Source organism: Camelina sativa, chromosome 20 (genome assembly GCF_030686135.1).
Source record: "Camelina sativa cultivar CO46 ecotype springtype chromosome 20, ASM3068613v1".
In the NCBI taxonomy this organism is placed as follows: domain Eukaryota; kingdom Viridiplantae; phylum Streptophyta; class Magnoliopsida; order Brassicales; family Brassicaceae; genus Camelina; species Camelina sativa.
In genome coordinates this window covers 3,644,469-3,657,943 of record NC_141899.1, presented here as the reverse complement: position 1 = coordinate 3,657,943, position 13,475 = coordinate 3,644,469, and the positions used below count along the sequence as shown (strand labels likewise).

At 37.9% G+C, this 13,475-nt stretch overlaps 6 protein-coding genes across 9 annotated transcripts; all 6 read right to left on the bottom strand.

Annotated features, from left to right (window-relative positions):
- Positions 1-45: 45 nt before the first annotated feature.
- On the bottom strand, positions 46-1,690 carry LOC104769147 (succinate dehydrogenase subunit 3-1, mitochondrial). 3 transcript variants are annotated; one of them, XM_010493294.3, is made up of 4 exons: positions 1,497-1,690; positions 1,036-1,112; positions 853-934; positions 46-751 (listed from the first exon to the last, which is right to left on the bottom strand). In XM_010493294.3, the coding sequence occupies exons 1-4, from the start codon at positions 1,569-1,571 to the stop codon at positions 338-340; spliced, it is 648 nt and encodes a 215-aa protein (XP_010491596.1). In that variant the 5' UTR covers positions 1,572-1,690; the 3' UTR covers positions 46-337. The 3 variants fall into 3 exon arrangements, with proteins under 3 accessions (XP_010491596.1, XP_010491595.1, XP_010491597.1); XM_010493293.3 differs by having other exon boundaries at positions 46-754; positions 1,497-1,683; XM_010493295.3 differs by having other exon boundaries at positions 46-754; positions 1,032-1,112; positions 1,497-1,668.
- A 317-nt stretch (positions 1,691-2,007) lies between these two features.
- On the bottom strand, positions 2,008-5,175 carry LOC104769149 (heat shock 70 kDa protein 10, mitochondrial). Its single transcript, XM_010493296.2, has 6 exons — positions 4,887-5,175; positions 4,647-4,723; positions 4,481-4,559; positions 3,832-4,398; positions 3,120-3,740; positions 2,008-2,845 (listed from the first exon to the last, which is right to left on the bottom strand). The coding sequence occupies exons 1-6, from the start codon at positions 4,959-4,961 to the stop codon at positions 2,210-2,212; spliced, it is 2,055 nt and encodes a 684-aa protein (XP_010491598.1). The 5' UTR covers positions 4,962-5,175; the 3' UTR covers positions 2,008-2,209.
- A 108-nt stretch (positions 5,176-5,283) lies between these two features.
- On the bottom strand, positions 5,284-7,422 carry LOC104769146 (uncharacterized). The gene is made up of 8 exons (XM_010493292.3): positions 7,055-7,422; positions 6,869-6,961; positions 6,625-6,787; positions 6,357-6,536; positions 6,085-6,225; positions 5,908-5,990; positions 5,728-5,821; positions 5,284-5,639 (listed from the first exon to the last, which is right to left on the bottom strand). Exons 1-8 carry the CDS (start codon positions 7,318-7,320, stop codon positions 5,550-5,552), a joined length of 1,110 nt encoding a protein of 369 aa, XP_010491594.1. The 5' UTR covers positions 7,321-7,422; the 3' UTR covers positions 5,284-5,549.
- Positions 7,423-7,503: 81 nt separating this feature from the next.
- Positions 7,504-8,201, bottom strand: LOC104769145 (thionin-like protein 2). The gene is made up of 2 exons (XM_010493290.3): positions 7,894-8,201; positions 7,504-7,670 (listed from the first exon to the last, which is right to left on the bottom strand). Exons 1-2 carry the CDS (start codon positions 8,183-8,185, stop codon positions 7,603-7,605), a joined length of 360 nt encoding a protein of 119 aa, XP_010491592.1. The 5' UTR covers positions 8,186-8,201; the 3' UTR covers positions 7,504-7,602.
- Positions 8,202-8,872: 671 nt separating this feature from the next.
- Positions 8,873-11,668, bottom strand: LOC104769144 (uncharacterized). Of its 2 annotated transcripts, XM_087505257.1 has the most exons (9): positions 11,197-11,668; positions 10,908-10,967; positions 10,700-10,768; positions 10,381-10,608; positions 9,936-10,148; positions 9,764-9,852; positions 9,431-9,587; positions 9,230-9,348; positions 8,873-9,095 (listed from the first exon to the last, which is right to left on the bottom strand). In XM_087505257.1, the coding sequence occupies exons 1-9, from the start codon at positions 11,219-11,221 to the stop codon at positions 9,009-9,011; spliced, it is 1,047 nt and encodes a 348-aa protein (XP_087361383.1). In that variant the 5' UTR covers positions 11,222-11,668; the 3' UTR covers positions 8,873-9,008. The 2 variants fall into 2 exon arrangements, with proteins under 2 accessions (XP_087361383.1, XP_087361382.1); XM_087505256.1 differs by having other exon boundaries at positions 10,908-11,668.
- A 123-nt stretch (positions 11,669-11,791) lies between these two features.
- On the bottom strand, positions 11,792-13,423 carry LOC104769143 (uncharacterized). The gene is made up of 5 exons (XM_010493283.3): positions 13,125-13,423; positions 12,776-12,838; positions 12,605-12,688; positions 12,350-12,516; positions 11,792-12,096 (listed from the first exon to the last, which is right to left on the bottom strand). The coding sequence occupies exons 1-5, from the start codon at positions 13,141-13,143 to the stop codon at positions 11,998-12,000; spliced, it is 432 nt and encodes a 143-aa protein (XP_010491585.1). The 5' UTR covers positions 13,144-13,423; the 3' UTR covers positions 11,792-11,997.
- Between the last annotated feature and the right edge of the window lie 52 nt (positions 13,424-13,475).

Genomic DNA, 13,475 nt, shown 5'->3' with positions numbered 1-13,475 from the left:
CAATTCATAGATTGGAATAACAACAAGCCAATCGAAGAACATATATATGAAGTTGACAAATTTTATGAAAACTTGCAGCAAAAGAGTATAACGTAGAAACAGAACCCTGGGAAACATTTATTACATGATTTTAAACCCCCTTCAAAAAGATCCGAGAACAAAGAAAAGCAAACAAACAAAGCCTTAAAAAGCCTAAAATCCATAAACAGGTGTTAAATCTTTGCCCTTCTCAAGACAAGAGTTTGACAAATGTTTCTCGTCTCTTTATTAAATCTTGTTCATCTCAAAAGGAAACTTTTACTGGAGACTTTGGCTGGCTTCACTGAAAGAGCTTTATTTAATGGGTCAAGAGTGAGTGAGTACTCTTGACAGTATGGTAAATCGCAGCTAACGCAGTAACCGAGGTGATGATTGGAAGTTGCTGTTGTGTATGGTAAAGGACTTGGTAGAAACTTGGGTAGGTGAGGCAAATCATACCCATTTTCAGGTAGAGAAGGTAGCCGGCGAAAGTGACTCCAGTCAAGTAAACCCCTGAGATTCTGTTGAAGATGGATAACATGGAGTTCATCTGAGGCTGGTAAACGGGAAGGTGAGGAGATAAAGGGCGAAAGCTTTGGGGTTTCGGTTCCTCGTGTGTTGCCTTTATATCCGCTGAGATTGTAGAGAACAAACGTTTCGATGATCCCACATCAAGAGTTCGGAAAGATCGAGTCAATTGAGCTCCAACGATTGCAGTTTCAGTAGCTTTTAACTGCTGTGAATCACCAGGCAAAAAGTATAAGTTAAGCTGCTCTTAAACATTACAAAAGCAGAAATCTAACAAAAAATGTGGACAAAGACAATATTTTGCACCTCTCTCTCCTCTCTAATGGCATTGCTTGTGGTGTTAGTGCCCAAACCAGTACCAAGGATGTCATTCACAACAGGTTTCGACCTATAAAAGAAGAAAACATGTCATAGTTAAAAAAAGAAAAAGACAAGTCTACAGAGTTGATTCTAATAAGGTATTATTATTATCATCACAAAGAAACAAACCCGAAAGCTCTACACAAACTTGCATAGTTATGACCAGTGTATGAACTACCAAATGAAGGTTGAGCATTGCCAGCAAGCTGCAAAACAAGAATGTTTCAGAAACATGGAACTAACACTCTTCTTCTTCTTCTTCATCATCCCAACTAAAAGTTTTCTCAATCAATCAATCAAAAGGGAAATTGCTAACAGTCTTAAGAAGATCATTCCGGGTAAACAGATTCGTATCTACTTCCCAACACAATCTCATATTTTCTCAATTTTTTTTTGTGTATATGAAAGGATTAAAACACATAAATCTACAGATGGATATATATGAAGAAGAAACTAAGCAGAGCTCACATTAGGGTAAATCATGAAGAAGCAAAGACGAAACTAAACGAATCCCAATTTTTTTTTTTCCGATCTACAAAATAATTTCACCAAAGAGAAAGCAATCAACGAGTGAATAAATAATAACATACAGATTTGTAAGCAGAGAGAGGCGCAGAGACGACGTCGCGTCGGCGAATCGATCGGAAAAGAGCCGTGGCTGCCATGTTTTACAGATTCGGATCAGTGCTTTTCCTGCGAGAAAAATTCGAGACAACCAAACCAAACAAATGATCTCTCGATTAAATCAACCCCAAATTGCATTGTAAAATCTCAATCAAACTAAATTAGAGGGTAATTTCGTAAATTACAAATACTCCCAAAGTTATCCGCACGTTTTACAATGATCATTCAAACCTCTGATTCGTTTAGCGGGTCTTCGGTTTAAACTGTTTGGGTAAAAACTGTTGATCATACATTCCCATTATTATTTAGTTTTTGATAAATTGTGAAGGTCATGTTTCTCAATGATCCACCCTTTACTTTTGGTAATTTAAATAGAGATCATAACATATATAATCCGGTTTGGATTTGTAGTTTCTCCACCACTTTACTTGCCAATATTTTTGGTATGATGGAAGTTAACAAAATCTAGAAAACACATTAACATAACAAAGGTTTTTTTTTAGCAGAAAAACATTAAGTTTGGTTCCCTGACAAAAGCTTATTTCAGAAACAGATCCATCGCTCGCTCTTCTAAAGGCAAAAGTTCCTTGGACATAGAGAACCCACACCATCATCTAATCCTAATCTCTTAAAAAAAAACCCCAAGTGGCAAGAATTTACGAAATTTTAGTTACTCTCTTCACTTTTTCACTTCCTCGTACTCTGCCTCTTGAGCTTGATCACTGCTGCCTCCCTCAGAAGATCCTCCTCCTGGTGCAGCGCCGCCACCTGAACCACCAGTCATGTGCTCTCCAATCTTAGAAAGAGTTTTGTTTGCTGCCTCCAACTTGGCCTTGATCTCATTGACATCATCCCCAGACGAAGCGCTCCTCAGATCCGCCACTGCGTCTTCAATCTCCTTGGCAACTTCACTTGGGATCTTCTCTCTGTATTCACCAAGACTCTTCTCTATGCTGTATATTGACGTGTCCGCTGTGTTCTTGGTGTCGATCAACTCTTTTCTTTCTTGGTCTTTCTGAGCATGCAACTCTGCTTCTCTCACCATCTTCTGGATATCATCCTCTGAGAGCCCACCAGAGGACCGGATTGTGATCTGTTGTTCTTTACCAGTCGTCTTGTCCTTGGCGGAAACAGTGACAATGCCATTGGCATCAATGTCAAATGTCACTTCGATCTGAGGAGTCCCTCTTGGACCTGGTGGAATTCCTACTAGATCAAATTCTCCCATGAGCTTGTTGTCTGCTGCCATTTCACGCTCACCTTGAAGCACCTTGATCCCAACTTGAGTCTGATTATCGGCTGCAGTTGAGAACACCTTCAAAGGAATAAAATGAGAGAATCAACATTTTGGCAAAAAAACTTGACCAAAATAATGGTTGCTTTGGATAGCTTATCAATTAGGAATCAAATTAAAAACAGTAGGAATCAATGCCGAGAGGAGTAACCCGAGCATGCCTTGCTAAGACACTACATATCAAACTCACATAGCTTCCTCAAATCACCCTAGTTTTGTCTTACTCCAATGTAATCGTCAGGGATCCCCTAGTTAGTAATTTTCCATCAAAAATATCAAAATTTTACGGGCATACCTGACTCTTCTTTGTGGGGATGGTTGTGTTTCGGCTGATCAGTCTTGTAAAGATCCCACCAAGTGTTTCAATACCGAGTGATAGAGGTGTGACATCCAGAAGCAACAATTCTTTGACATCACCACGAAGGATACCACCTTGAATAGCAGCTCCCATAGCAACAGCCTCATCAGGATTAACACCTTTGCTTGGAGTCTTCCCAAAGATCTCCGCAACAATAGATTGTACCTTGGGGACACGAGTCATTCCTCCAACTAGAAGAACCTCGTCAACTTCCTTGGCACTTATGCCGGCATCCTTGAGACAGTTATTGCAAGGATCGCGGGTCTTCTCAATCAAGTGATTCACCAGACTCTCAAACTTTGACCTTGTTAGGGTGATGTTGAAATGCTTTGCTCCAGATGCATCAGCTGTGATAAATGGGAGATTAATTTCAGTTTGGGAAGTCGATGACAGTTCAATCTTTGCTTTCTCAGCTGCTTCTCGAAGCCTCTGCAGAGCAAGTCTGTCTTTGGAAAGATCTATTCCCTCAGTGTTCTTGAATTCATTCACCAAGAAGTCTAGCAGAGTGTTATCGAAATCCTCTCCTCCCAAGAAGGTATCACCATTGGTGGCTTTCACCTGCAAAGAAGCAATTTAACAATTAAGAAAGATCCCTACAAAAAACAGAGAAGACAACAGATACATAAAACCAATTGGGAGATAAATATACCTCGAAAACCCCATTGGAAATCTCCAAAACAGATACATCAAAAGTCCCACCACCAAGATCAAAGACAGCAATCAAACCCTCCTTGTTAGTCATTCCATAGGACAAAGCAGCAGCCGTGGGTTCATTTATGATTCTCTCGACATCAAGACCAGCAATTCTCCCAGCATCTTTTGTTGCTTGCCTCTGAGCATCATTAAAGTAAGCTGGAACAGTGATAACAGCCTTTCTGACTGACCTTCCAAGGTAAGCTTCAGCTGTCTCTTTCATCTTAGTCAACACAAACGCTCCAATCTGACTAGGAGAATACTGCTGACCATTGGCTTCAACCCACGCATCGCCATTAGGTGCACGCACAATCTTGTAAGGCACCATCTTCATTTCTTTCTGTGTTTGTGGATCATCGAATGGTCTCCCAACCAAACGTTTTGTTCCAGATATTGTGTTCAATGCGTTAGTGACAGCTTGTCGTTTGGCTGGTATACCCACAAGAAGCTCCCCTTTCGGGGTGAACGCTACAACTGATGGTGTGGTTCGAGCACCTTCAGCATTTTCAATTACTTTGGGATTCTACAAATCAGATTAAAACACACACAAAAGTAAGCTCAAACATTCCTAAATAAAACCTAAACCATAGAAATCATCAACTCACCTTCCCCTCCATGACTGCAACACAGGAATTAGTAGTACCCAAATCAATACCGATGACATCACTCCCAGAAGGCTTTGAGCTGAACCAAATAGAAGAAAAAACATTTAAAACAGAAACATAGCAAGATCTTGACGGCGCTATCAAAATAGATGGAGAAATCAATTACCTAAATGCTCTGGCTAAGCTTCTCAAATTCTGACCCAGATACGAACTGTTCACCGACGTTTTCCCACTGCTCGTCAGCTGCAACAAAATTAGACCAGATCAGGCCGAGGAGAACCCACAAACACCATTTTCCAGTAAGAACGAGTCAAAATTGGATCATGTAGTTAGCTCACATGGAAACTCCGATTACGTGTACAGATCGTGTAAAGAAAGAGAGAGAAAAAAAGCTAGAGAGACTTACGACTCTGTAAGCTGAGAAAGGAACGGAAGCGACTTCACGGCGTCGGAATGAGCGGAGGAGAGCTGCGGTAGCCATAGTTTTTTGAAATTCAAGAGGTGCTTAGATCAGCTAAGGAAGACGCAAAATGATGCGGATGAAATTGGGTGTTTAGGGTTTAGGGTTTTTCAAGGTAAAGAAAGTTGTTTTTCTAGAGGAAGATGGAAGCTTCTAGATGCTGATACTTCTCGACGTCGACGCCCCCAAGTCTAATTTTTGCTCTATTAAATAAACTTAAAAGAAAAATATAGACGATGTCGTTTTTGAGCTCAAAATACGTGAAGACCAAGCACAAGGAGATTCTGTTGCCACGTGGAATAAGGAGTAGAGAGTACAGTATTAAAAATTTAGGAAGTAGGAGGACCGAATAACAATTTGTTTTGTAAAATTAGTACACGATCGAAAGTATTACACATCTTGAATTTTAGGCCGTTCGATCTAACCGCCTTAACCATAGCGGTGCCTAGACCAAACTAAACCAAAATCATATTAACAAAAAAAACTGACCCAAAATTACAATCCGGTTTAGGCTACCCTCTTCTTTCTGATCACCAAACTTGTTATGTAGTCTTCAACTTTGGACTGTAATTTCAGAGAGAGCTTTAGATTGGCCGCAGAGGAGTGCTTTCATGGTGGATTCTTCGAAATCCATTGATTATATTCATCCATTCTTATGATAAACGAGCTTGATCTAGATGTTCCACCTCCTCCATAAGCCTTTTCGAAATTATAAAAACATATATAAGTCTAATTGATCACTAAAACCATTAGAAAACAAGATGTTGCAGTCATAAAACAAACAAACCTTGGCAACTTCAGATGTATCAGTTATATCATCAGTACTTCTCAAGCACATTTTCAGATTGTTCCTTTGCATAAATGTAACAGCTCCTATTGGCCTGATATCAAAGAGATGTTACCAACCCCTACTATACCCACAATTCTTCATTACAAGCAAAAAGTGTCATAAGGAAATTAAATTTACCTCAGACCAGCTGCAGAACTTTGTAGACTAAGTAACTTGCCAAGTTCATCGCTTAGATGATTGTTACCGTCTGCGCGAATTCCCTATGCGTAAAAACAAAACATAGTCTGTCTCAATCAGTGATTTTACGAAACGAAAGAGGATTTTTGATGGAACGAAAGAATAAAAACTAATTACCAAACACTCTCCATATAACCCTCTTCCCAAACTGATCTTGCAAGCTCTACTCAACTTTAGCACTTTCTTTGCATCAGTAAGCCGAGATGAAAAATATGAACTCCCATAAGCAATGAGATCCGCCGAACTTATTCTTAGCAACTGTAATAATATAGAGACATAATTCACTAATGAATGGTATAAAGACATGCTCAGATTCAAGAAAACTGATTTTGACAAGGGGAAACAATATGTAAAGGCAAAGTATGCCAAAAATCATCAGATATTCAGACCTGTTCGTACATGTAAGGATTGGTGATACAATTGAGCCTTGAGCGCCAATCCTTAAGACCGAAGCTGAATGCTCTAATATCTGGTAACCTCCAACGTCGAAGATCAATATCTTCAATATAATCAAGAACTAATTCAATCCGAGCTTTGTCGTCTACACTTAGCAAACTGAGAGCTTCTACCTAGCCAATAGATACAAACATATGACTTTACAGTAAAAAGACTAATCAAAGCAGTGTCATTTACTCATTAATCATTGTCCTGACTAACCTCAGGAGATCTTTGATCTGTGAGTTTACTGGAGAAATACTCATACACAGCCTTTGAGCTACTCGTTTCAGTATCAACATTAATCTCAAGCCTCTTCTTGTGCTCTTCCTTTATCGAGCCAATCCTTGTCAATGCCGAGTTCCGATGATCAAAGCATATGATCCTAAACCCCAAAGAACCAAAATTAAACCCTCAAAGGACTTAACTTTTAATGAAACCATAACATTTATAAACTGAACCATACTCGCAAGCTGTTTTCCCGCAAGCAAAGTCTTTCGGAACAACAAAATCGAGCAGATAACACCTCTCGAAACCCTCCAAACACAGATCTTCAACCCTATAAAGTTTAATTTCCAAATTCACAGTTACATCAAAAACGATAGAACTCAAATCCTATTGAAATTGGGTCAACTGGTGAGAAAATATTGACCTAAAGGGTACGACGGAAGAAAAGGGTAAGATGAGACAGGGAATACGGAGGCGAGAGTGGTAGAGATGAGCGAAGAGAGCAGAAAAGGCGCCGGAGAAGGAAGGGTAATTGTATAGCACTAAGTTTGGTACTTTCTCTTCCAACGCATTAGCTATGGCTTCGAGCGCCGCATCAGATCGGAAACTACGGTTAGCTTCGAATCGAAGTTTTTTACAAGAGTCATAAACCGCCGGGAGAATTCTCCCGGAGAATTGCCGGAAAATCATCGATTGCTGCGATTTTGGTCGGGGGTTTTAGTAATACTAGAAAATGCTACAAAATAAAATTAAGCTAATGTATTTATTTTATGTGTTATATGGTATCAAACTATCAATTGATTTTTTTTCTTCTCTAATTTAGCTTTTTATTTTCCTTCAATATCAATTAATTTTCTTTGTAACACAAATATGTAGAACTGAAAAAAAATATTCTTTAGATTTAAATATTAAATTAATACAAAACAAATGGTTTATATTTAAAAAAAAAACATGAATGATCGTAGAATAATATCACTTCTCACATTTCTTGGTACACTTGTTTGAGCATGATTCCACACAAGCTGATACTCTTTTCACATCTGTCCATAACACATAAACACCAACCAAAAACCATTAACCATAATGTCAATTAAAATACATAATATCAAAATCTCATATATATGGTTATCCATTTGAAGAATAAGAAAAATGAAGGGGAAAAAACATAAAATTGTAGTATATTTATGCTTATGTAACAACCATTCCTAAACACCGTTATGATTTAAAGAGGATAAAACAAAGTATAACAGAATTAATGCTTACTTGGATTTTGGAGGGAAGAACGAGGAACACAATGCGATGCACAACCGAGTTTGCAGAAATATTCAGAATCATGAATTATTTTGGAAGAAAGAGATGGTGGTTGAAGACAGGTTTTCATACACTTAAATGGACACTTTAAAAACTCTAGAAACCTTTCCTCATATTTACATTCTCTAAGACAAACTGGATAACATCGTCGATTAAATGGGATAGCCTCTGTTTTAGTCATAAGGTTCCCTATGATCATGACTAATGTTATAACAATCAACATTGTCATTCTTTTGCCCTCCATTTCTTTTCTATCTAGCTAGATGATACAACTTTCTTTAATTTCCTTTTTCTTTTTTTCTTCTCTAAATAATGAAAGTGTAGTTTTGTAAGTTGTGAATGCTGGTTGTGTTAACATGGTCTGTTTATATAGTGAATTAGTCATTGTGTATTAGTACTATCATTTCCATATTGAGCCACAAATTAGACCGCAATCTCTGATTTGTGATAAGGACATATAGTGGGAAATCATTTCTTCATTAATTGCTTTGTTTAGAATTTGGAGATCTTATTATATAATTGATAATGATGATATGAATATACCTGTTTATATTGGACCCAATAAGAGAAATTATTTATAGATTGTTTTGTTTAGATCTCTATCTAATTGATAATGATGATCGAGTATACATGTTTATATTGACCTAATAAGAAAAATTATTTATAGAATGTTTTGTTTAGGATTTGGAGATTTCTATCTAATTGATAAAGATGATCGAGTATACATGTTTATATATTGACCTAATAAGAAAAATTATTTATAGATTGTTTTGTTTAGGATTTAGAGATCTCTATCTAATTCATTAGGAAATTAGTAATGATGATCGAGTATATATGTAAACAAGTTTATGTATGTACAGTACACATACTTATTCGCCCGTTTATTTGTTATATTCTTTCAATACCCCTAATGTTCTTGGAAACTCCCTACTAAAAAACCACGGCAGAATCCATCTTCTGATTATGATAAAAACCCAGAGTCACTTTGATGACAAACTTCAAGAACTATTTGATTAAAAATAAGTAACAATGACTAACGGGAAAGAAAAAATAAATTAAGCCTTCAACTAGGAATCAGAATTCTTCTTGCACCGAGACAACATGTTCATGTAAAGCTGGCACTTACTGATGTCTGTTCCAAATTCGTGGAGGCACTACACACAAAAAAAAAAAAAGCTTCGTAACATTAGTCTAGAGTAACAAAAAACAGAGTCTTGAGTACTCAACGTAAGTCTAGACTAATTGTGAATATAGCAAAAAGGTTGGAATATTTGTACTCTAGACTTACATTTTGGAAAGTTTTGTCTTGAGTGTCACATGAATTAATGGGAACTGCTACGGGAGCTGCAACAGGGGCTATAGAGGCAGCCTGGGAGACCAACTCGGTTCCTCGTGGGCACAACACAGCTGCGGATTTTAACCAAATCATTATCTATAACTAAAAAGGGTTTAAAACTTATTGTAAATAGAGTTAAATTAAAGTGAATACCTCTAGCAAAGATTAGAAACCGAGATTCTTTGACGCTACTAGCCGGATCATCGCCAGCCACATCGTACAACTTGAAATCAGAATTCTTCTTGCATTGAGACAATGTGCTCATGTAGAACTGACACTTACTGATGTCTGCTTCATACTCGTGGAGGCACTACACACAAACAAGAAAAGCTTTGAATATATTATGATTCAACAATAAAAGAACGAAAAACAGAATCCTGAAGTAAGCCTATCTACTAGCTAGGTTCATTTTGAATAGGCAGAAGTCTGGAAACATATCATTATATATGTGTGAACAGAGATTAAAAGATAGGGAAGCTAACTTACATTTTGGAAAGCTTTGCTCTGAGTATCACATGGACTAATGGCAGCTGGCAAAGGGTTAGAGACCACTCGGGGTGCTGGACACAATAGAGCTGCGGATCAAACCAAATCATTATATAAATAGAAATGTTTAAAATCATCCAAGAAAGGCAAATGGAATAGTTAAAGCGCCTACTTTGAACCGTGTTCCTAAACTGAGTTTCACCATGGCTAGTAGCTCTATCCCGATCACTGCTACTCGCCCGATCATTGCGACTAGCCCGATCGCTACTAACCCTACGCATACTTCGAAGTATGCTATGAAACAGAGAATATTCATCTTTATCGCTTTTTGCTCTGTGTGAATCACCATCTCTACTAGAACTATACGTGGGCGTAGTAGATCTTTCTGCACAACCAAGAAAACAAATTGTAAATGATCACATGGATAAGTGTAAGCGATCTAATGTAAAAATACTACCATGGTGAGATGGAAGACGAAGAAAACAGAAAATGACATAATAAGAAGTGTCTTAAAAATAAAAGAAAAATTAGTTTGAGCTATTTGAACAGTAGTCTTTGAAAACTGACATTGTCTTTTAAAACACAATTTTTTTCAGATGTGCTACTGAAGTATATACCAGTATGAGAAGATGAACTGCGTGCAGGTGCAGGTGGAGGAGCAGAGGATGATACAGATGTAGATGCAGGTGCAGGTCGAGGTTTAGGTGAAGAGCGAGGAGCAGAGGCTGCTACAGGTGCAGGTCGAGGTTGAGGTGAAGAGCGAGCAGTAGAAGATGCTGATGAAGGTGCAGGTCGAGGTCGAGGTCGAGGTCGAGGTGAAGGGCGAGGAGAAGATCTGCTGCTGCCTGAACAACCAAGAGACATCATTCGATTTCATTAAAACAACAATAACCGTTGATCCATGAGAAATAATATCGTAGAAAAAATGAAATTTACCAGAAGTGTCACGAGATCGGCTGCGTGAAGCTGCTGGACGAGGGCTACTACTAGAGGAAGATCTTCTTTCTACACAACCGAGTTGGAAAAAAAGGAACATCATTACATAATATAATAAACAAGAAACATATAAAGAGCATAGACTATTGTTAAATTTTGATTCTAAAGGTATGAAGAGAGCTTATAATTTCCAAATAAGTTTATTTACCAGTCCGACGCGGCGAGGGCGAGCTACGGGATGAGGATGAGGATGAGGATGATGATCTTGCTGCACAAACCGAGATCAACAAACTTTTAAACCAAAATAATTGCTCAATCGATCGACAAACTATCAACTCTCGAAGATTTAACACAAGAAGCATAGGGGTGAAGAATCATCGGAAACCCTAGATTTGGTGAAGTATAAACAAAAAAATCTAACATATGTACAGGACAGACCCAAACGTCTTCAAAACCAAATTCAACATCTGAAATATGAAAGAAAAAAAAAGTCTCACCATCTTCATGTCTGCGTCTAGGCATTATGAAATTTTTGGGTGAAGAATTATCCGGCGATAACCAAATCTTTTTCTAGAGTCAAACAAATCTAGCTAAGCAGATATATAAGTATATTTAAAAATGTACACTGTGACACGTGAGATATTTGATCTTCCCCAACACAACACTTGTGCCCCAAGCCGAGAAAACATAGGGCATTGTAATTAAGAAAGTATTGTTCAACAAGCAGCTTGCAGGGTACGTCAACTGCATACAAACAATTCAACTAATTTATCTTAGATGTTATTTGCCCAATGGTTTAGAAAATCAACTGCTAAAATAATTGAGCTTTTGAAATGAGAGAATTTAACTCTATATATATACTAAAGAGTTTAAAGTTGCTGAGAATTTTGAAATGTTGCCGATCTCATCACCACCAAAACCATTGTTAGTTACCGTCGTTTTCCTCTCAACCCGGCTATCCAGTTGAAATTAACGCAAACAGAACAGGCATTAGATTTGACAAGTACTGTATACTGTACATCTAAAGATAAGAAACACAGTCTTGAAACAAAGCTGGAGAATGAATGACACAAACAAACTCCAATAAGTAGGTTTCAGCAATTAGAATATAGTTTTCCATTGCATTTTTCATCATTAACATAAACGATCCCATACAACCAGTTAAAAAAAAACACATAACAGATCCCAAATCTTTCAACAAGAAAAGGAAAACCATCAGAGACTTCAACTACTAAATATTAAAGACACCAGAACTGATCTTAGCGCAGACTTCTCGACTAGTTGATGCGGAAACACACTTATGCAGAAATCATGGAACCAGAATTCTTCTTGCATTCACTCAGCATGTCCATGTAGTACTGGCACTTACTGATGTCGCTTCCAAAGTTGTTGACGCACTACACACAAACAATAAGATGATAGCCAATGTCAACCAGATTACCTCGTATACACATACACTAGTATTCATCAAAAATCAACAAACAAACTATAAACAATCAACACAAGACCAATGTCGATCTAGCTACTGATTCACATTCAACACTAATATATATAAACAATCACTAAGCTAGGTTTTTGAAACAAATGCTCAGAAAAGATTGGTATCAACAAAAGAGGATAAAGAAAGTGTTAGTGTTATTATTAGCTTACATCTTGGAAAGCCTTAGACTGGATGTCACAAGCACTCATGCTATTGGCAACAGGGGAAGCAGGGGCAGCAGCCTGAGAAGCAACGGTTTCGACCTTAATGGTTCGTGGGCCGAACACAGATTCAGCAATCCTGTGTCCAAATGCGTTTCCAGTACCCCAAGCCACACCTAGTTTCCAAATACGCAATAGCTCATAAGAAACCAAACCACTAATCAATGAAACAAAATGCTTTTAAATCAGATAAAAGCACATTACCATCAGCTATGGTTGAGCCAAGACTGCCAAAGATACCAACACCACCATTAGGCTTAGCTGTTGCTGGAGGAGGAGCACTTTTAACTGATACCCCAGAAAAAAACAAACCCACAATTACATAACAGAGCAAATCTACAAATCCTACACACTTGGATTATTATTAAAATATACCAGTTTGAGGAGGAGGGCTTCGTACAGATGTAGAGCGAGGAGGACGATACCCACCAGATCTTCCTGCACACAAAAATTTAATAAACAAAATCAATTTCTTACTCGCCACCACAAAACATAAACCCTAAAAAAAATGTCGTGTTCATCAACCCTAATCTCGCTCAGGAGACTAAAATATTCTCTAACCGGAAGATATAACCCAAATTGCAACATCAAAGGAGATGAATTTCATAAACCCAGGAACAAAACCTAGACTAAAAGCATTCGCAAATGCAAATGCAAATGCAAACCCTAAAATTCCGAAATGTGAAAGGAAGAGATCTGAGAAATCGGAAAAGAGAAAACTCACCGGAGCCACCACGAGGCATTTTTGAATCTCAGGTGTTGTTGAAGATTAACTGAAGAATTTAATTATCCGGCGAAAGCTTTACGGTATTTTACGACCTAGAAAAAATAGATACCTGACCGGCGAAATGTACTTTATAAGAAGAACACGAAATAATCAGATGTGGTGAAGACCACGGGAAGATTTACACGTGTCCACCTTTTGTTGGTTACAACTTGCGAATCGAACTCTCTAGATGAGAATATTCCCCCTTGCCCGTCACGTTTCTTGCTCTCCAAACCCAAATTTAGTTTCCTTTTTTTTGTTTTTCTCCGGAAAAAAAGATGAAATTAAATACGGCGAATTGGGCTTTGA

Excerpts from the sequence above, each read along its gene's own strand:
- LOC104769147 (XM_010493293.3), bottom strand. The coding sequence starts at position 1,571 with ATGGCAGCCACGGCTCTTTTCCGATCGATTCGCCGACGCGACGTCGTC. Across the intron at positions 1,113-1,496 it reads CTCTCTCTGCTTACAAATCT|CTTGCTGGCAATGCTCAACC; the intron begins GTATGTTATTAT and ends CTTGTTTTGCAG. Across the intron at positions 935-1,035 it reads AGTTTGTGTAGAGCTTTCGG|GTCGAAACCTGTTGTGAATG; the intron begins GTTTGTTTCTTT and ends CTTCTTTTATAG.
- LOC104769149 (XM_010493296.2), bottom strand. The coding sequence starts at position 4,961 with ATGGCTACCGCAGCTCTCCTCCGCTCATTCCGACGCCGTGAAGTCGCT. Across the intron at positions 4,724-4,886 it reads CTTTCTCAGCTTACAGAGTC|CTGACGAGCAGTGGGAAAAC; the intron begins GTAAGTCTCTCT and ends ATTTTGTTGCAG. Across the intron at positions 2,846-3,119 it reads TCCCCACAAAGAAGAGTCAG|GTGTTCTCAACTGCAGCCGA; the intron begins GTATGCCCGTAA and ends ATTCCTTTGAAG.
- LOC104769146 (XM_010493292.3), bottom strand. The coding sequence starts at position 7,320 with ATGATTTTCCGGCAATTCTCCGGGAGAATTCTCCCGGCGGTTTATGAC. Across the intron at positions 6,537-6,624 it reads CAGATCAAAGATCTCCTGAG|GTAGAAGCTCTCAGTTTGCT; the intron begins GTTAGTCAGGAC and ends TCTATTGGCTAG. Across the intron at positions 5,640-5,727 it reads ATACATCTGAAGTTGCCAAG|GCTTATGGAGGAGGTGGAAC; the intron begins GTTTGTTTGTTT and ends AATTTCGAAAAG.
- LOC104769145 (XM_010493290.3), bottom strand. The coding sequence starts at position 8,185 with ATGGAGGGCAAAAGAATGACAATGTTGATTGTTATAACATTAGTCATG. Across the intron at positions 7,671-7,893 it reads TTCTTCCCTCCAAAATCCAA|ATGTGAAAAGAGTATCAGCT; the intron begins GTAAGCATTAAT and ends TGTTATGGACAG.
- LOC104769144 (XM_087505256.1), bottom strand. The coding sequence starts at position 11,061 with ATGCTTCTTGTGTTAAATCTTCGAGAGTTGATAGTTTGTCGATCGATT. Across the intron at positions 10,769-10,907 it reads GCCCTCGCCGCGTCGGACTG|AAAGAAGATCTTCCTCTAGT; the intron begins GTAAATAAACTT and ends TCGGTTGTGTAG. Across the intron at positions 9,096-9,229 it reads AAGACAAAACTTTCCAAAAT|TGCCTCCACGAATTTGGAAC; the intron begins GTAAGTCTAGAG and ends TTTTGTGTGTAG.
- LOC104769143 (XM_010493283.3), bottom strand. Across the intron at positions 12,517-12,604 it reads TGGCTCAACCATAGCTGATG|GTGTGGCTTGGGGTACTGGA; the intron begins GTAATGTGCTTT and ends TTTGGAAACTAG. Across the intron at positions 12,097-12,349 it reads AGTCTAAGGCTTTCCAAGAT|TGCGTCAACAACTTTGGAAG; the intron begins GTAAGCTAATAA and ends GTTTGTGTGTAG.